Raw genomic sequence first — 21,232 nt, forward strand, 5'->3', positions numbered from 1 at the left:
CGGTCCGCATCCGGACCGTGGGCTAGTTTTGTGCGGACCGTCAATAAATTCAGAATATACCTAGTGTTTGGCAATTTTGAAAATGTTGGCCATGAAATTGTGTACTATGTTTGGCTCAACTTATGTGTGCCAAGCCGCTTTATCAAGAATGAACTTAATTAAAAATCAGTAGAGATCTCACTTAACAGATGAATATCTCAACTCTCTAATGAGACTCAGTTGCACTAAACTCACTCCAAACTTCAGACAGCTGGTACATAAAAAAATTTCATTTTTCTCTCTGATAATTTAAATCACTAATTTTGAAATTAAGTATACTGTAATATAAAATGATCATGTGCATTTTTTATATTCATTTCCTCTCTACTATTTAAGTAGGAGTACTTTCCAGATGTGCATTTAATTGAAATAATTTTCAGATTTAATAAGTTTGCAACAATCAACTTGCATTGAAACTAATGTAGAAAAGATAACATCTTAATTAGCATTTTGTACTATTATTATTTATTTTAAATTCCTCAGTTTCCTTTCTACAAAATTGAAGATGTCTAAATTTTCAAAAATGAAGATGTCTTCATTAGCATTCAAATTATAAATTTCTTACTTTTAAAATATTCTCAGTAACAATTTAAAATAATGCTGTTTTCAAAATATACTGATAATAACATCATAACAATGAATTTATATTTTATTTATTGTACCAGGAAAACTTACAGGAAATATATACAGTAACCAAAAAACCATCAGATATTATTAGTTTTCCTTTCCATATTAGTCCATGTGTGAGGTCACTTTCGTATGAAAAATGTTTCTGACTCGATTTCTTTGCGGATTCCTGTTCAAAAATGTCCCCTTTAAACAAATCAGAAGGGTGAAACATTTTTTAAGCAAATTCAAAATTACTTTTTTCTTGGGTAATTGTAAACAAACAAGGTCTCTTGTCATATTTCTGAAAAGTTGATAGTTTTCGAGTTATAAGCGATTTAAAATCTGAAAAATGCAAAAATATGCATTTGCGATTCTTGAAAACTCTTAAGTTTTAATAAAGTGACAGATATTTTTTGTTTAAGATGATCCAAAAATCCTAAAACATATTTTCTGGGGCAAGAAAGGTGATGTTTTGAATTTGTTAAAAAAAATGTTAAACAATTTCTACCCAAATATTTCGCCCGGCACCCTTCTTATTTGTTTATAGGGGATATTTTTTTAGAAGAATCCGCAAAGAAACCGAATCAGAACAACTAGACACAGGCAGCATAAATCCGGACCCCGGAAGTGTCATAGGTTTTCGAAACGGACCCCCATGGAACCTAATTGGTGACCCCTGGCCTATACTGCAGTTAGTGGCGTTACAAAATATCCCTCTCTCTTTCTCTCTCTCTATCTCTCTCTTTCACTCTCTCTCTCTACCTCTCTATCTCGCTCTATCTCTCTCTTTCTCTCTCTATCTCTCTCTTTCTCTCTACCTCTCTCTTTCTCTCTCTTTCTCTCTCTCTCTATCTCTCTCTATCTCTCCCTTTCTCTCTCTCTCTAATTTCATTCCTCTTTATGCAGTATTGGGCGCTTATGAGTTTCTTGGCCAAAAGTGTAGAACTTCTCAATGGCTGGCTGTCCGGGTCATCGCATCTTCTTTTTTTTTATTCTCTGGATAAACTGTTTACTAAATAGTCCTCTATCTATCCTCTTCTATTTCTTGCTCTCTTTTTGATTTCACCCCATCTTGGTCCAATTTTTTTGTGGTTCCTCGTTTTGGTTCGTTTTCACGTGCTGTCTGGTCTTCCTCTCTTTTTATCTCCTTTGGCTCATATTTAAGTGCTGTTCTCGCTGTGTTGTTTTAATCTTTCCTCAAAGTATGGCCATTCCATTTTCATTTTTTTCCCTTGAACGGAATAGATATGTTAGGTTTTGTTCTTTCCCATAGTTTTGTATTAGTTATTCTGTTAGGCCAGTATATTTTCAGGGTTTTTCTTAAAAATTTGTTTGTAAAGTCTTGTAGTTTAGTTGTAGTCCAATGTTATACCCAACTATTTTGAGGGATCTGCTTAGGACTGCCTCGTTTTTTCTTGTTTCTAAAATTAATGTGCACTGACGAAATTTCATTTAATTTAATTCGTCAGCATTAAGTCCAGTTGTTAAGTGTGTTAACAGAGGTTTGTAGTTTTCTTGTTGTTTCTTCATTATCTTCACCTACGGCCAATCCGGCAGTATATGTAGCAAAGGTAGCTTTTGAGTTATGATCTAATTCAGGGATTTCACTATGGTCTAAGAGCTAGCAACGTTTTCGAGAAACTATTTTAAGACAGCTGATTCTTTCATATATTGTTCCCTATGCTTCCTCGAACACCGTACCGGCCATCTGGCTGCTGATACTGCGTTCATTACTGCGCAGCACACTTGTACAGGTAAATACAAAATCAGGGTGATTGATTAGTGTGATATAGCTTAGTAGATCCGCTATAGTAATAGATAGCAATAAAAGTTAATAACAAAACTTGTAGCCAACTTTGAGCTTCACATTACAGAATTAGTTAGAATGTTACAGGGTGTTCGACATCATAGTGGCAGACCAAACTTATGTTTTTTTAAAAGGAACACCCTATATTTTATTTTATATTCGAAATCCTGTTAACTGCTCCAACACAAAAATATAAAGGTTTGTTATGTTATACAGGGTATTTACAAAGTTATAACCAATGTTCTACGAAAATCGGAATAAGTTCAGCTCCCTGGATAAATAAAAATAAGCACAACAGCAATGGTTTATTGGTGCCATATTTTTTTGTTGATTGTCAAAATTTATAAAAATGGTTGATATTGCTAATTTTCTTTATATCGAATACAGGATGAGTCAAAACGCAAGTACATTATTTTCTCAGTAAGTTTAAATAGAACACCTTAATTAATAACTTGCTCTGAAAAATGAAAATATCTCAAAAACTAACAAATTTAGTCATAGGGAATATTATACAAAAATTTAAGAACTGTAATGATACTTTTCGATGGTGATATAAAATACAGGGTATTCCATTTAAAATTTCTGAGAAAAGAATGTACTTGCGTTTTGACTCATCCTGTATTTGATATAAGGAAAATTAGCAATATCAACCATTTTTATAAATTTTGACAATCAACAAAAAAATATAGCACCAATAAACCATTGCTGTTTTGCTTATTTTTATTTATACAGGGAGCTGAACTTGTTACGTTTTTCATAAAAAATTGGTTATAACTTTGTAAAAGCCCTATATAACATAACAAACCTTTATATTTTTGTGATGGGAAAGTTAAGACAATTTCGAATATAAAATAAAATATAGGGTATTCCATTTAAAAAAACAAAAGTTTGGTTTGCCACTATGTTATTGAACACCCTGTAACATTCTAACAAATTTCGTAATGTAAAGCTGAAAGTTGGCTACAATTTTTGTTATCAACTTTTATTGCTATCTATTACTATAGCGGATCTACTGAGCTTTATCACACTCATCAATCACCCTGTATATTGAATTTAAATTATTTTAGGACGAAACATTTTTTTCTCATTACTTTTTAAACCACAAAAATGTTTGGCAATTATAGTTCATATTTCTAATAATGTTTAAAAAGCAATGACAAAATAATTTTTCGTCTTACAATAATTTTAAATTCGATATGTTTACCTGTACAAATGTGCTGCGCAGTAATGAACGCAACCTGTATCAGCAGCCAGATGGCCGGTACGGTGTTCGAGGAAGCATAGAGAATAATATATCAAAGAAACAGTTGTCTTAAAATATTTTTTTCCGTCGTTGCTAGAGCTCTTGGTCCACTAGGTATTGTATAATAGGTATAGGGCTGTTCCTATAACACTACCTTGTGGTACATCTGCATTGATTAACTTAATTCCGAGCAGGCTTCTTCTTGCTTAACCACAAAATCTTTAATGTATGTTTCCAATAATTCTTTAATTTATATTTAATTTTTTCGTGCCATACTTTATGCTCTAATTTAAATAACTTTAATAAGAGATCATAGTATCCAAACTTTGTGTCATTGTTATATTAAAAAACAATAACATAATTTTCGGCTGTCCTCCAAATATCGAGTGTTTGGCATTGTCTGATAAAATCCCTATTAAATGAAAATTGTGAATATTTAAAAGTATTATTGTTAATTTATAACCAGTCATCAGTGAGTAATGGTCCAAATTTCTTTTTGTTTGATACAAAATCAGATATCCAAAACAGATATAACTATTTGAAACATCTAGAATACTTTTTTATTTAGCTTAGTTAGTAACTGACGACTACTTCTTGGATGCAATAAGCTCATTATAGAAATAGGTGGAAAATTTTACGGAAGGCCTACGTTCAGCAGTGGACAAATATAGGCTAATTGATGAGTTCGTATAAAATACGGAACAAAGGCAAGGAGATATAAAAATTTCATTAAAATAATTATTCTGGATGACGGACAATTATTATTCCCGAACAATAAGCAAACATGACATTGAACTATACGTGTTATTGATACGAGTATGTTGTGTATAAATACAGACTATACTAAATTTAAATTCAAGATGCAGTAGAAATAAACAAACCAAGACACGTTAAATGCTACTTAGTCCGTTCTTTAACGGTAAAATATTGCAAATATTTTATAAATAGCTAGTATTTTGGCATACACATAGCTAACAAGTCAAACAAAAAAAGTGATATTGTGCCGATATGTGCTTTTGCCCTGGGGTGGTTTTCGCCCCCTCTTGGGGGTGAAAAAATATTCGTCCAAAGAAAGTCAGGAAATGGATAAACTGGCTAATTTTAAGTAACTTTTGTGCTATAGAGTTTTTTCACTAAGTCAATACTTTTCCAGTTATTTGGCAGTGAATATGTTCATTTTTTCGACAAAATAACCACGCTTTTAGACGGTTTTTCGCAAATAACTCAAATAGTAAGTATTTTGTCGAAAAAACATTCTTAGCAAAAATATAGCCTGTAAAAATTTTTAAAAAATGCTGTAGGTATATGTCACGTCTCTACACCTAGTAGAAGCAGAGTTATAGCTAATGAAAAATATGTTTATATTCGTCAAATTCCAAATGGAATACTTTAACGTGAAATAACCAAAAATGAAGCACATTTCGGGGAAAATAGCATTACAACTTATTTAAAGTGTTTAAAAAAGCTTCATTTTTGTTTTTTAAAAAAATTTTCTAGCATCAAAATTAAACAAGTTACGCTCAAAATAAAGTTAGTGCCTTTTGGTTTTGTTAAAAAAATCGAAAAATTACCCCCTAATTAGTATCTTAAATGAACTTAATCGTTACGACTTCACAAGTTTCTTGACTCGTGTATATATTGTTTATAATATGATCTGTAAGTTTCATCGGTTCAAAGTCCTTATTATTGAAAGGGCTGTAGTTAAAAGGGGTTGAACGAGTCACTGATCACGAATGTATGCAAATTTAGAAACACCAAATCTTAATAAATTTTTGTCTAACAGAAAAACAAAAAAATACATGATATTCAGATAAGCAAATCTGACTTTTTTTGTTTTTCGAGATTTTTGGTATCTCTAACAATTTTTAAGTAATTTTGAAAAAAAGCATATTTTTCAAAATTTAAATTTTTAAAAATTTTACTTTGAAACCAAATTTTTTCAAAAATAAGCACTTTGAATCGATGAAACTTACAGATCATATAAACACAACATAAGTAAAATAATTTGTGAAGCGGTAACGATTAATTTCATTTAAGTTGCTAATTAGGGGGTGGTCTTCCAGATTTTTTTTTGCAACAACAAAAGGGACAAACTTTATTTTGAGCGTAACTTGCTTAAATTTAATGCTAGAAACTTTTTGTAAAAACAAAAATAAAGCCTTTTTTAAACACTTTAATAGAGTTGTAACGGGGTTTCCCCAAAATTGCTTAATTTTTTGGATATTTCACGTCGAAATATTCTATTTGAAATTTGATGAATATGAATCTATTTTTCATTGGCTATAACTCTGGTTCTACGAGATCCAGAGACCTAACGCGTACACCATTTTTTTTACTTTTTTATAGGCTATATTTTTGTTAAGAACGTTTTTTTCGACAAAATACTTACTTTTTGAGTTATTGGCGAAAAACCGTCTAAAAATGTGGCTATTTTGTTGAAAAATGAACATATTCACTCGCAAATAACTCGAAAAGTGTTGACTTGGCGAAAAAGCTCTATAGAACAAAAATTACTTAAAATTAGTCAGTTTACCCATTTCCGGACATGTATTATTATTTTGGACATATATTTTTTCACCCCCAAAAGGGGGGTGAAAGTCACCCCCAGGGCAAAAGCACACATCGGCACAGTCACCTGGGGGTGATTTTCACCCCTTATGGGGGTGAAACTTTCCCCAAAATTGCTTAATTTTTTGGATATTTCACGTCGAAATATTCTATTTGAAATTTGGTGAATATGAATCTATTTTTCATTGGCTATAACTCTGGTTCTACGAGATCCAGAGACCTAACGCGTACACCATTTTTTTTACTTTTTTATAGGCTATATTTTTGTTAAGAACGTTTTTTTCGACAAAATACTTACTTTTTGCGTTATTTGCGAAAAACCGTCTAAAAATGTGGCTATTTTGTTGAAAAATGAACATATTCACTCGCAAATAACTCGAAAAGTGTTGACTTGGCGAAAAAGCTCTATAGGACAAAAGTTACTTAAAATTAGTCAGTTTACCCATTTCCGGACTTATTTTGGACATATATTTTTTCACCCCCAAGAGGGGGTGAAAGTCACCCCCAGGGCAAAAGCACACATCGGCACAATTACACTTTTTTTCTTTGACATGTAAGCTATAAGTATGCCAAATTTCAATTCAATCCAAGCGGTTCTTTAAAATTTAGAGCAAAAACCGTGAAAGAATGGACTAACTAGGAGCACTCCCGAATCATAATTTACAATGTATGTGTGACGATAATTACCGGTTACTATTAATACAAACCGAATAGCTAGGTAAAAGTAATAATATGCCAGAAATAATCACATCAACCGGTAATTATTAATAAATCCCGGATTAGATCGGTAAATGTGATAAATTTCAATACCATTAAGCGCGTAGAAGCTTGCGAAGTGTATGGAGTGTATTAGGCACTGCGACATACCAGAGCTAAATACGGCATACCACATATCATACCACAGTGTTAGTCAATCTGTAGTCGGAAGCGGCCACTGGGTAATACACTATTTAATGTATTAAATACATAAGGCTAAAGTAGGATTAAAAACATCCTTACCTCCTGGTACTTTATCCGAAATCAGAAGAAGATTTAGAAGCGATAATAGCAGATCATTCTGACGACGCTGATGATGGAACAAAGCACCTTGGTGATATGGAACTCAACAATACAACGGAGGATTTACAGTTGACAAATATTGAAGATACAGGTAATACTAACAGCCCAATCGAACATAATGCGTGTGCGATAATTGCTGTCAATGAGGAAGACAATGTCAGTATTGGCGTTAAAGAAAATGAGGGAGACGAAGAAGATGGCACTGCAATTGACAAAACTTCAAAAGAAAATTCAGGGACTCGGGATCTTGCTAAACAGTCACTTGTAAAAGAATCTGACAGAATCTTAAAGGATTCTAATGATAGATTCACTGTTGAAAAAGTAGATCAAAGTGTTTGAGTGCGAATTCCAGAAGTTAATAGAGCTAAGGCCAATAGCCGAAACATTATTGCCATTATTATTTCTGTTATAGATGAAAAGCTATACAAGCTAGGCAATAATCATGGCATTTAAACCAACTTCATGCAAGAAACGAATTTACCACCTGCTAGGAAACACTTATTTCAATCAATGATGCGCTAATACTGAGATAAGTCTCAGTGAATGCGTTCGTAAAGTTTGGCAATTGTAGTGGCCAATGCAATTAAAAACGCTGCAAATGCAAAAAATTAAGCGTTCTTTGTAATTACATACAGTGCGGTGGAATAAGTGTTGCCCCCCCCCTATTAACTTGTTTATTTTAAGAATATAAGCGAAACATTCGGACATGTCGATTTTTAAACTCACTATAGTATATTATAGCATCAACGTTTCGAACTTTACGCGATCCCTCTTCAGGTGACAGGCATAACTTTGATTTTTTTAAATGGGAAAGTACATCATGTGACACCTCATTTAAAAGATCTTAAAATACTGATTTCAAAAATGTATAATACTTTAATCCTGTTTGAGAGCCTAGGCGCAAAATTTCGGTCGAATTCTTTCTAAATGCAATCACTTTTTTCGAATCCTGAAAAAACTAATAAATATTTTTGAAAAATTTAAACGAAGAATGAAATATTACAGTATTCTCGATGGTCCAAAGTCCCTGAGAACTCCTATAATGTTTATTTTAATAAGCCACAGTGGTGAAAAAAAGAGAAAATTTAGTGTGATTTTTAATTTCAAATATATCATTCAATAGAAACTTTTTGTTTATTCTAAGGGCCTGTCAGCCCTCGGTAATAATCTAATCTTTGATTCTGCATTTAAATTTTTCAAAAATACTTATTAGTTTTCTCAGAATTCGAAAAAAATTAATGCGTTTAAAAAGAGTTCGACCAAAATTTTGCGCCTACGCTCTCAAACAGGATTAAAGTATTATACATTTTTAAAATCAGTATTTTAAGAGCTTTTAAATGAGGTGTCACATGATGTACTTTCCCATTTAAAAAAATCAAAGTTATGCCTGTCACCTGAAGAGGGATCGCGTAAAGTTCGAAACGTTGATGCTATAATATACTATGGTTAGTTTAAAAATCGACCTGTCCGAGCGTTTTGCTTACATTCTTAAAATAAACAAGTTAATAGGGGGGGCAACACTTATTCCACCGCACTGTATAAGTGCCACAAGAGACTTTCCTATAAAAACAAGTAATTATAATCTAGTAACTTAAAGCCTAATGCGTGTGTCTGAGTTTGTTTTTACTTATAAGGTGTCTAATAGTTGAGTTTTTTTATTGATAAATTCTGTTTAGGTAATTGTTTAACTTTATTATCAAATTTCATAAATAAACAATAGTGAAGCCCAGAATGCGTTTTTATTACATTAACCAAGATTATTAGGAAAGTATTATAGACCAGTAAGGATCTGTTTTTAGGTGGATGTGAGAGGTGGCATTCAGATTTTTGCGGATAAAGTTAGGTGATAACTTCGTTAATAATAATTGATTAATGTTCCTTCTCAAATATGCCCGGAACATTAATAAAAAAAAAAAATTAAAAATTTCAAAAAATTTCATTTTTTTCTACTTTTTTTGCTTATAACTTAAAAACTATTCATTTTAGAACAAAGTCCTATAAGAATAAAACAAAATTTTCTATCAGATGCGATTGGTTAAAAATGTCTTAATTTATCAACCTTGCTTCAAAATAGCAATAAATATAAAATAGGGGGGCAAAACAAGCCTGTCCTTATTCAATGATTTTCCATCACTTAGGTTACACGTGGAACCTTCCTAATTCGCGTATAAAATTTTTGTAATGTGTTAAAACTGTACACCAAATTTCATTAAAATTGACTAACTAGATTTTGCATAATAATTTTGCAATCTAAACTTTTTTTTTTAAATTAAAATTTTTTAAAATCTTGCACAACAAAAACTAGAACATACAAAGATTTGTAAATTTTTTTACATATAAAGAAGTACTCCACCTATCTAATGCACTTTACAGAATTGAAATCGAATTATTTAAGCAGCCTCAGCAATGTTTTAAAGTTATAAACAATTTTTTGGCTTATAAACAAATTAGTGCTGTGGCCAGGATGGGATGCTACGGGCTCCTTTATTTAGATGGACTTACCCAAGTTTTTTTTTATGTATTTTGACCCATAGAACACGAATTTTTTGGGTAACAGTTGATCCGGATGTCGATAAGATTGTTATAAACAAAGAACTTAATAAAACATTTTTTTGTATTTCTTGGGTAATTCTAAGCAAAAAATGTTCTTACAAGTTTTTTCGTAGGATGCATAGTTTTCGAGATAAACGCGGTGGAACTTTCAAAAAATCGAGAAATTGCAATTTTTGAACGCGAATAACGTTTGATTAAAAAATAAAATAGTAATTCTGCTGACAGCATTTTAAAGTTTAAGTCAAATTATACCGGTTTTAATTATTTGCATTGCTAAAAATTAATTTTTTTATTATTAAACAAAGCTATTTGTTTATAAGCCAAAAAATTGTTTATAAATTTACAACTTTGCTGGGGCCCCTTAAATAATCCGATTTTAATTCTGTAAAGTGTATTAGATAGGTAGAGCACATCTTTATATGTAAAAAAATTAGCCAACTTCTAAATGGCCTACTTTTTATTCAGAAAGATTTTAAAAAATTTGAACTTTTTTAAAAACATTTAGATTGCAAATTTATTATGCAAAATGTATTGGGTCGATTTTAATGAAATTTGGTACACAATTTAAGTATGTTACAAAGAATTTCCTAAATGAATTACTAAGGTTCTAAGTGCCACCAAAGTGGTTAAAAAATATTGAATAACAACAGACTTATTTTGCCCCCTTATTTTGTATTTATTGCTATATTGCAGAAAAGGTAATACCTTAAGAGATTTTTTACCAGTCGTATATCATACAAAATTTAATTATCGTTATTTTATTTCTTTACAACTTTGTTCCAAAACGAATCGTTTTAAAGTTTTAAGCAAAGAAAGCAGAAACAAATCGATGTTTTTCGAAATTTTTAAATATTTTAATTTTTTTATTAATGTTCGGGGCATATTTGAAAAGGAGCATAAGTCAATTATTATTACTGAAGGTGTCACCTAACTTTATCTGCAAAAATCCGAATGCCCCTCTCACATCCAAAAATAGACGTTTTTTTCGCAGATCCTTACTGGTCTAATTAATAATAGCCGGTAAATTTAATTATAAAGGCATTATTAATCACATTGACCAACTGCTACGGTTACTATTAATATTTACCGGTAATTATTAATACAGACCGGATTTATCACATCAACCGTAACATGGCGCTTGGAGGAGTAAGGGCGAACCTACCTACCATGCTATTATCATAGCAGATTCGCCCTTACTCCTCCAAGTATATACTCTGTAAATCTCAAATCATGATTTCCAAAGTTTATACATTGTAAATTATGATTCGGTAGTGCTCCTAGTATCATTTAACCTGCCTTGGTTTATTTATTTCTATTGCATCTTGAATTTAAATTTAGTATAGGTGCAAAGACATCGTATATTATTATTCGTATATTATTAGACATATTTATGTACATATTTCGAAATATTGTGTTAGATCAGTATTGTACTTGTTGACGGTTGTGTTTCGACACCGTATGTGATATGTAAATCAGTTTTCAGTAAATCAGTGAAATATAGTTTTATTTAATAAGAACCAAAGAAGGAGATTAATTACCATCCCTTCTGCTTCATCCGGACATCATCACCCAGCCCTTTGCGTCCACTGCTGGACATAGGCCTCCCTCATTTTTGTCCATTGTGCTCTATTTTGAGCACTTTGCATCCAATTCCTTGACATTTTCCTAAGATCGTCAGTCCAACGAGTAGGGGGTCTTCCTCTACTTCTTTTGTCTAATCTCGGCCTGCACTCAAGTAATCTCTTCGTCCACTTCCCATCACTGATCCGGGCGACGTGTCCGGCCCAGTTCCATTTCAGGGTGGCAACTCGGGAAATTACATCGGTAACTCTTGTTCTTCGTCTTAGGTCTTCACTTCTAACTCGGTTACGCAGCGATATACTCAGCAGTGACCTTTTCATTTTCCTCTGAGCTATTTGCAGCGTTTTAGAAGTTGTAGCTGTCAATGTCAAAGTTTCGGCACCATAAGTCATCACAGGCAACACACAGTGGCCAAATGTTTTACGTTTTAAAGAAATTGGTATATCACTTTTAAAGATGTCTTTGAGTTTTCCATAGGCTGCCCATGCTAGGTTTATTCTTCTTCGTAGTTCGCATGTTTGGTAGTCTCTTGTGATCTTTATTTCGTGTTCAAGGTATATGTATTTTTCCACTAGCTCTACTTCGTTGTCTAAAATATTGATATTTCCGCTAGGTACTAGGTTTGTCATGAATTTTGTTTTAGAGATGTTTATTTTAAGACCTACACTGGCACACACTAACTGAAGTTCATGTAACATTGTACATATCTCCTTGAGGTTGTCATAGAACAAAACTATGTCGTCTGCGAATTTCAAATTTGATAATCTTCTACCGTCAATGTTCAGGCCTCTCTCTTCCCAGTTAAGTTTTTTACCAGCATATTCTAGTATGTACCTGCTGCGGTAAACAGTTTAGGCGATAAGGTATTGCCCTGTCGGACACCTCTGCCGATTGGGATATGTCGGAATATATGTCTTTATCAGGACATAACGTCGCAAATCGCTTCTACAGCGAAACTATCCACATGAACAGCTAAGCGATTATCGATTAACTGAGCGCTCTGTTCCGTAATTTGAAATCTGCTAGCGTGAACAGTATGTTCACTTTCACGTCTATTCGTATTCTGGTTCACTTGTAAGTAACTAATAATAATTATCGTGGTGTGCGGATTAAATATTCTGCTGGCGCAATTGTGTTTATAGGTTAAAAGACTCTTTATCGAGTCTGGATTATAGCAGGCATATAACATCGGCGCAATCATCTCCTGCCCCAAATGGGGAAGTATTCAGAAAATACAGTCATATATTTGTAAGGGATAATTCTTGTTTTGAATATAATGTAATGAGGCCAATGTGTTGTCAACCATTAAGAGAACTTTTCTATAATGCCAGAGATGATTTCTTATAGAGATATATTGCTAATTACCTTTCGGGTAATACTAATTTTTTTAAACAATTACAATTTTATTTTAGTTCGGGAGAGCAAGAAAATCAAACTAATAAGCATATCTGAATCTGATATAAAAGCGTTATGTTTCAAGTCTATGAGCATATTTATGTCACAACCCATGCTGCTCGAGCTAGAAGCACCAATCAAAGTTTGCGGTAAGTAAAGCTAGGTAAAATTCTATAATATTCTGATTTTCCAAAAGTTTCTTTTTTGATCCCCCTCCAGCCTGAGATGTATGTACAATTAAGACATGTACATAATATACGAAATTATTAATATAATTTCAGAGCTGTGTGTTGTGTGAACTGTATTAGTATTAAACTGTATAGAACTGTATTGCCATTTATGTTGGCAATTCAGACGTATATTATATATTTTAAAGTAGAAGACTTTAAAATGATATCGCCAATATTTATGAGTTGCGTTTCTGGGGCGACTTTACTAGAAGATAGTTCATTCGATTACATGAAATCAATCCCAACTCAAGAATATCCGTCGCAAAAAAATCATAGCATGTGATCTGTCTTTAAAAAGACAACCACAGGCAACGATGACAGTAAAATTCTCGCGTTAGAGATTCCATAGTAAATCACGAGGGAAAACCAGGAAAAAACCTCGTGATACTATCCCGACATCGTAAGTATTTGATCTTACATTTAATTTACCTTCAAAAAACTAATACCAAATTCTGACTTTAATATGTTTAAATTATAAATAATATTAATAATACATAGATATACAATAAGTAATACTAAAATATAAAATTTGTACTAACTCGATATGTTATTGACTTACTAATCGTGGTATTTTCTTTCTATTGACTTCCTCTTTCAGTATGGGTAACCACATCCTACTGCATTCTACCGAGGAATTTGCGACACAATTGGTTTCATTTAGCATAATTAGAGCCGCTTCTTTGATTTTTCTCTTTTTACTATCTGATTCTTTCAGGACTATACTTGAATCTCTCCACTGAACTCTATGTTTATTATCCCATGCGTGTTGACATATTTGAGATCTATCAAATTCTCTATATTATAAATAAACGTTAGAATAAATGAACATCAGTCTTATATTAAAATAGAGAATTTGATAGATCTCAAATATGTCAACACGCATGGGATAATGAACATAGAGTTCAGTGGAGAGATTCAAGTATAGTCCTGAAAGAATCAGATAGTAAAAAGAGAAAAATCAAAGAAGCGGCTCTAATTATGCTAAATGAAACCAATTGTGTCGCAAATTCCTCGGTAGAATGCAGTAGGATGTGGTTACCCATACTGAAAGAGGAAGTCAATAGAAAGAAAATACCACGATTAGTAAGTCAATAACATATCGAATTAGTACAAATTTTATATTTTAGTATTACTTATTGTATATCTATGTATTATTAATATTATTTATAATTTAAACCTATTAAAGTCAGAATTTGGTATTAGTTTTTTGAAGGTAAATTAAATGTAAGACCAAATACTAACGATGTCGGGATAGTATCACGAGGATTTTTCCTGGTTTTCCCTCGTGATTTACTATGGAATCTCTAACGCGAGAATTTTACTGTCATCGTTGCATTTGGTTGTCTTTTTAAAGACAGATCACATGCTATGATTTTTTTGCGACGGATATTCTTGAGTTGGGATTGATTTCATGTAATCGAATGATCTATCTTTTAGTAAAGTCGTCCCAGGAACGCAACTCATAAATATTGGCGATATCATTTTAAAGTCTTCTACTTTAAAATGTATAATATACGTCTGAATTGCCAATATAAATGAGTCAAATTAAATAAATTATTAGAAGAATTTTTTTACTTAGCAACCAACAACATTTTTGTTTATTTTAATAGTATTTTGTATTTTGACAACGAAACCCGATTTGGGCTTCGAAACGTTAATAAATTCATTTTTTAGTAAAATTGTGGCTTATTTCCCATAGAAAATACTTAATTAGTAATTATCTAATTAAGTTTATAGAAAATCTTGCCAAAATCACCGTCACATACACTCGCGGTATTCAGATAAATAGGTTTTCATTCGCAGTGGTTGACACGGAAAAAACCAGTATGTATTATCTGTCTGCTTTTGCGGATACATGTGTACACGTCACTGTTTACGCTTGAAATTAGTTCACAAAGAGAAAAAAGCGTTTATTCGGCGATAGTTGAACCCAGACAGAGGTTCGAGGCATTTTCGCGTGTTAAATAGTGATTATCACTGAGAGAGTTATCTTTGCACATTTAAGGCCTTTGGCGGCGAACAATCAAGAGAGAGAGAGAGAGAGAGAGAGAGAGAGAGAGAGAGAGAGAGAGAGAGAGAGAGAGAAATGCGGTACTTTCACTACTTGTCTATTGCCTTCAAGTGGAGAACTGTCGCGATAGAGATAATTGTTAACCTTTGGGTCAATGAAGCGAATGCAGATGTCCAACTCTTTAGTGTATTCGTGCCTGTTCGAAAAACCTGGTTTTTCGTGTAAACGATCGTTGTATTTCATCTATTTTGAAGTTTAAGAATAGGGGAAATCTCCACAAACCTCTAAAAAGCAGTTTTTCGTGTTTTTGAAGAGGCGTTCCCTCATAGATATAATAACTAGGTAGATTAGTCAAGGTATGGACCGCTCTGTGCATCGAGGTGTAACGCCAATATTAAGGATTGAGTGGTCTAGCCATCTTTGTCTGTCATATGCGTGGGATCGCTTGGTTAAAAGAGATACATAGCCACCGATACCGATCGACTCTTTCCGCGTTACGCTTTTTTGCTTAGTATGCCTTGTCTACGGTTAATATGTCTATGCGCACCCTACGCAAAATGAAATACACAAAATAAAAAAATAGACCTGCAGCCATCTAAAAAAAGTAATACGCTTTTTTCGAAAGAAAATTTATTTGTAAGTTATGAAAACTCAAGCTACATGTCTATAAAAAATAGAAAAGTTTTGTAAAAGCCTCAAGTATGCGTGTGAATTTTTTGAAATTTTTAAATTGATCGCAACTCACCGAAGAAACATATAAAAACGAAAAAATGTTGTTTTGGGGGAAAAGGAGTGGAAGGGGGTGGTAGGCAAAAATTGCGCTGTGAGTTATCTTTTAATCTTACAAAACGTACAAAAATAAAAAATATTATTCTGGTAGTGACCACATTTTGTTTACCTTAACGGGAGGTACCACCTATTCTTTTTTTTATAAGAAAATCTTCACAAATGACAAAATCAGTATTCTTAATTGCAGGTGATATACATGGACAATTTCTCGATTTGTTAAAACTGTTTGGATTTGGTGGTTTTCCCCCCGACTCAAATTACTTATTCCTCGGAGACTATGTAGATAGGGGGAAACAGTCTGTAGAAGTCATATGCTTATTGTTAGCATACAAAATTAAATACCCCGAAAATTTCTTCTTACTGCGAGGTAATCATGAAGCATCCGCAGTATGTAAGATATACGGATTTTTTGATGAATGTAAGTATCCAATTATTTTATTTTTATTGATTACACTTAGAATACAATGATAGCAATAGGTTTGTTCCAATTCGATACAAAACCGTTCTTGAATCGTTACGCGCATGCACGAAAATAACGAATAATTATGCGCAGTAACACATTTTTCGTTACTGCGCATACTCGTAACCGTTCAAGAACGGTTTTGTATCGAGTTGGAACAAACCTAATATCATTATGTCTACCAAATAAATTTAGCATTTTTAAGTGCACTCTTCATTTGTTTTCATGAGAATGGTCTTTTAAAAATATAGGTAGGTATCTTTAATACATCGCACCCGGACTTCATTAGTGCCATAACCGTGAAATAGCAAACTTTTCAGGAGAGCAAAAACAAAATGTTATGTGAACTCTTAATTTTGTTCTCTGTAACTTCCTTATCGAAGTTAACCAAATTTTGCATTCGTGTTGATTACCTATGTGTATAGCTATACACTGCTAGTCAAAAGTCCGTACCCCCCTCGTATCTTTTGAACGGTTATACCTATAATAGTGAAATTTGGAGGGAGGAAATAAACGGACGTAGGTAGCTTCTTAACTAGTCATGAGAGCTGACGTAATTATGACAGATGACTTTACAGCGCCACTGTGACAGATAATTTTAAATAGGACCTTATGGCAAGTGATACCTCGTTTGAAAGGTATTAAAAATACCTATTCAGCCATACTAATTTTGTTTGTAATATAAAATTGTAGTTTCGCATTTAATTAATAAAAATTCAAAATTCCGCATATGATTACTTGCTGAGATATGAAAACTACTAGAGAATTGAAAAACGTCAACTTTTTTGACAAAAAAAACCATAGGTTGACATTTGAATTTTTATTAATTATGTAAATGCGAAACTACAATATTATATTTATTTAATTTATTCACCAAAATCAAAATCAACTAAAATAAAAAAAAATAGTATGACTGAATAGGTATTTTGAATACCTTTCAAACGAGGCATCACTTACCATAAGGTCCCATTTAAAAGTGGCTCTGTAACGTCATCTGTCACTACTACGTCACTTGTCATGACTAGTTAAGAAGCTCACGTCCGTTTATTTCCCCCCTTCAAATTTCACTATTATAGGTATAACCGTTCAAAAGATACGAGGGGGTACGGACTTTTGACTAGCACTGTATAATGCTAGTATTTATTTTTAGTTATTGACGTTGCTTTACCCTGAAATTCACCCTTAAAATATGATAACGCGCTATTGTCAAGGCAGCCATATTTAAAATTCGAGGTTTAGGGTGTATCTACCTTCTTCTTCTTCTTGTGCCACTCCTATCGGAGATTGGAAATCATCAAGGCTACCCTGACTTTGTTTACAGCTGACCTAAAAAGTTCATTAGTGGTGCAGCCAAACCACTCTCTCAAATTCAGCATCCACGACATTCTTCTACGGCCTGGATTCCGTTTTCCTTCTACCATATCACAAATTTTACTTAGTGGGTAGTTCTTCTTGGTGAACAAATGCATTGTCACATGTTAGGGCAATATTTAAAAATCAACGGTACTTATCACACACCCACTCTCGACATAAATCCATAAATTATATGAGACTATTCCACAATGAAGGCAACGCCTAAAGGAATGTGTTAGGCCAAAAATAGATTGTCTATTTTTTAAGGCTACGGCACTATTGAAGTGGGGGTGCGATAATTAAATAATTGTATTTTGAATGTGTTGGTTATTTATATTCTATTGGTCTAAAACTTTGACTCCATAATACTACAATAATCTTCTGACGTAACACTGGTAGTAACTGTCCAATCATCGTCATCATGATACCTCTCTGCCTTTTAGGCCAGGAACCGAAGCTTTTCACCTCTCAATTTTTACAGAATGGATAGATTTGCTTGAAAATTTGAAAATAAATATAGTAGATAGACCAAGGATCAAAATCTATATGATGCGGAAAGGCGCTTTTACCATGGGGGAGGTTGTCACCCCATCGCGGGGGTGGAAATTTTTTATTATATTTTGACCGCAAAAGTTGATAGAAACATTCATTCTAAGCAAAAAATATTCTATACATTTTTTTTTGATAAAATTAACAGTTTTCGATTTATTTGCCATCGAAAATGTTAGTTTTATATCGAAAAAATCAATGTTTTGGTAGGTATACTCATTTACGATTCACTCAATTTTTGCAGTAGAAAAAATTTTTTCATACCAAATTCTTGAGAATTGAATAACCTGCAATTTTATATTGAAACATTTTTTCGTATCTCTGATGCTAATCTTTATATTCTGAAGAAAATGGCATTTTTTACCAAGCTACAAAAATTCATTATTCGCTTTTAACTCTTGTTTTTAAAAACTAATCATTCTAAGCCAGTCAAACATCTAGAATCTATTAATAATACATAAATAAATAAGAATGAATAAGGCCAATGACTAAAAACACCGCTAAATTACATTATTATGCTTCCAATTGGATTTCTCCTTTTTTTTTCAAAAAAATATATTCATTTTTTAACCCTAACATTTTTAATTTTGATCCTAGAAGTTTGGTAAAAAAGAATTTTGTAGGTTTTTACAAAGTCCATAATATGGCTATTAATATTAATTCTTGTTAAAATCCTCAGTCGCAAAAAGAGGTGACTTTGAAAGGGTTGGTAAAGGTGGCTTTTGCATGTTATTACAAGTTTTAATTGTCGATACTCACTCAATGTTTGCCCTAGAAAAAATTTTTGAAAACCAGGTTTTTGGAAGTTAAATCGGCTACAATTTCATATTTAAACATTTTTTCGTATCTCTGATGCTAATCTTGCTATTCTGAAGAAAAGGCAATTTTTTCCAAACTACAAAAATTCGTTATTTGATTTTAACTCCATTTTTTTTTAAAACTATTCATTCTAAGCCGGTCAAACTTCTAGAACCTATTAATAATACATAAATAAAAAAAGACCAAATAAGGTCAATTACTAATTTTAATTAGGGTGGTGATTAGGGGGTTGCTTCCAATCACTTTTTCGCTGAAAAAAATAGGGACTAACGTTATTTTCATTATAAGTTACTTAATTTTTGAGCTAGAGACTTTTTTTATTTCTGGAGATAGATATTTTTAATATTTTAAATTATTATGAAACAAGTTGTCCTCGAAAATTGCATAGTTTTCTCGTCTTTTGATTTTGAAACTACAATATTTAGCATTTGACGAAGAAGAGCCAACATATAATTAACTATTCATTCTAAGCCGGTCAAACTTCTAGAACCTATTAATAATACATAAATAAAAAAAGACCAAATAAGGTCAATTACTAATTTTAATTAGGGTGGTGATTAGGGGGTTGCTTCCAATCACTTTTTCGCTGAAAAAAATAGGGACTAACGTTATTTTCATTATAAGTTACTTAATTTTTGAGCTAGAGACTTTTTTTATTTCTGGAGATAGATATTTTTAATATTTTAAATTATTATGAAACAAGTTGTCCTCGAAAATTGCATAGTTTTCTCGTCTTTTGATTTTGAAACTACAATATTTAGCATTTGACGAAGAAGAGCCAACATATAATAAAGTATAGTTCGATTACTATTGGTCTTAAAGAAAATCTAAAAACACGCTTTTGTTTATTTTTTCAAAAGGTACATTTTTGTTAGGTAAAGTTGTTTTGATAAAACGAAAACTTTTGGAGTTATTAGCAGTAAACTTATTAAAAACATTGATTTTTCGATATAAAACCAACACTTTCGATAGCGAATAAATCGAAAACTATCAATTTTATTAAAAAAATGTATAGAATGTTTTTTGCTAAGAATGAACGTTTTTACCAACTTTTGTGATTAAAATATAATAAAAAATTTCCACCCCTGAGATGGGGTGGCAACCACCCCCATGGTAAAGGCGCCTTTCGGCATGATATAGATTTTGATCCTTGGACTATCCACTACTTATTCTCAAATTTTCAAGCAAATCGATCCATTCTGTAAAAATTGCGAGGTTTTGTCCTATTTTAAGCTTCATTACTTGGATTATTTATCTCTATGCGTCGGATTTCCTAATTACATTTCTTTATATCCCTAAATATCTTAAACTGTGCTCTCTCATTTTGGCATCAATTGGTAATTTCATACTCGTAACTCGTAACTCGTAATTTGACATAATACTTATAATTATTTTTATCCGTTTTTGTCACTCTACTCATTTATCTAAGCATTGCATTTTGCACCATTTGCAGTCATTGTTCCTTTTTCTTTTCATTTGCCCAACATTCAGTTCTGTACATCATAGTTTAATCTGTTTCTGTTCAAGCCAATTATTTACATATTATACATATTAAACTTCTTTCGAAAACACATTATATTTCATACTTTTTAGGCAAAAGAAGATATAGCACTAAAATATTTAAACTATTTACCGATGTTTTTAACACATTGCCGGTGGCTGCCATCATAGACGACAAAATTTTCTGCTGCCATGGAGGCTTGAGCCCAGATCTCTTACATATAGGACAAATTCGAAATATTCAGCGTCCTATTGACATTCCTATTCAAGGTAAGTGATTTGTAATTCAAACTAATCTTGTTTTCAATCTTGTAGGATGTAGAGTAGCATTTTTGAATGTTGTTTTATGTGCTATTAGATTGAAAACTTAGTTTTTTGCTAGCAGTTGCCGCTAGGGCATCCCTGCCATTTCGTTCGTTGCGATCCGTGACTGCACGTCGGAATTTGTCCTGGTTGGGTCAGAGAGAGCAGCATATGTGCCTCCTGATGAGAGACTAATAAGTTTCGCACTCTCTGATTGGACTGGAATATGATCCGGCTGTAGTTTCGTGTTGCAACGAAATTGAAAATGGTTATTCATCTTTGATCAAACTAATCCCTTCAAATAGGCAGCGAGCAAAAGAATCCTGGCCTTGCCAACCAGACGAGCAAAGTTCCGTTACCAAGA

The 21,232-nt window shown here is 32.5% G+C and overlaps 1 protein-coding gene across 1 annotated transcript in view; it reads left to right on the forward strand.

The window, feature by feature from the left end:
• The window catches only part of LOC114349518 (serine/threonine-protein phosphatase PP1-beta), a 36,596-nt gene that overhangs the window by 6,599 nt on the left and 8,765 nt on the right, over window positions 1-21,232 (forward strand). The window contains exons 3-5 of the mRNA XM_028299921.2: window positions 12,872-13,003; window positions 16,072-16,302; window positions 20,659-20,835. Of these exons, the coding sequence (XP_028155722.1) occupies window positions 12,872-13,003; window positions 16,072-16,302; window positions 20,659-20,835 (540 nt within the window). The remainder of the gene's footprint in view (window positions 1-12,871; window positions 13,004-16,071; window positions 16,303-20,658; window positions 20,836-21,232) is intronic.

The sequence above is a fragment of the Diabrotica virgifera genome, chromosome 3 (genome assembly GCF_917563875.1).
Source record: "Diabrotica virgifera virgifera chromosome 3, PGI_DIABVI_V3a".
NCBI classification, from domain to species: Eukaryota; Metazoa; Arthropoda; class Insecta; order Coleoptera; family Chrysomelidae; genus Diabrotica; species Diabrotica virgifera.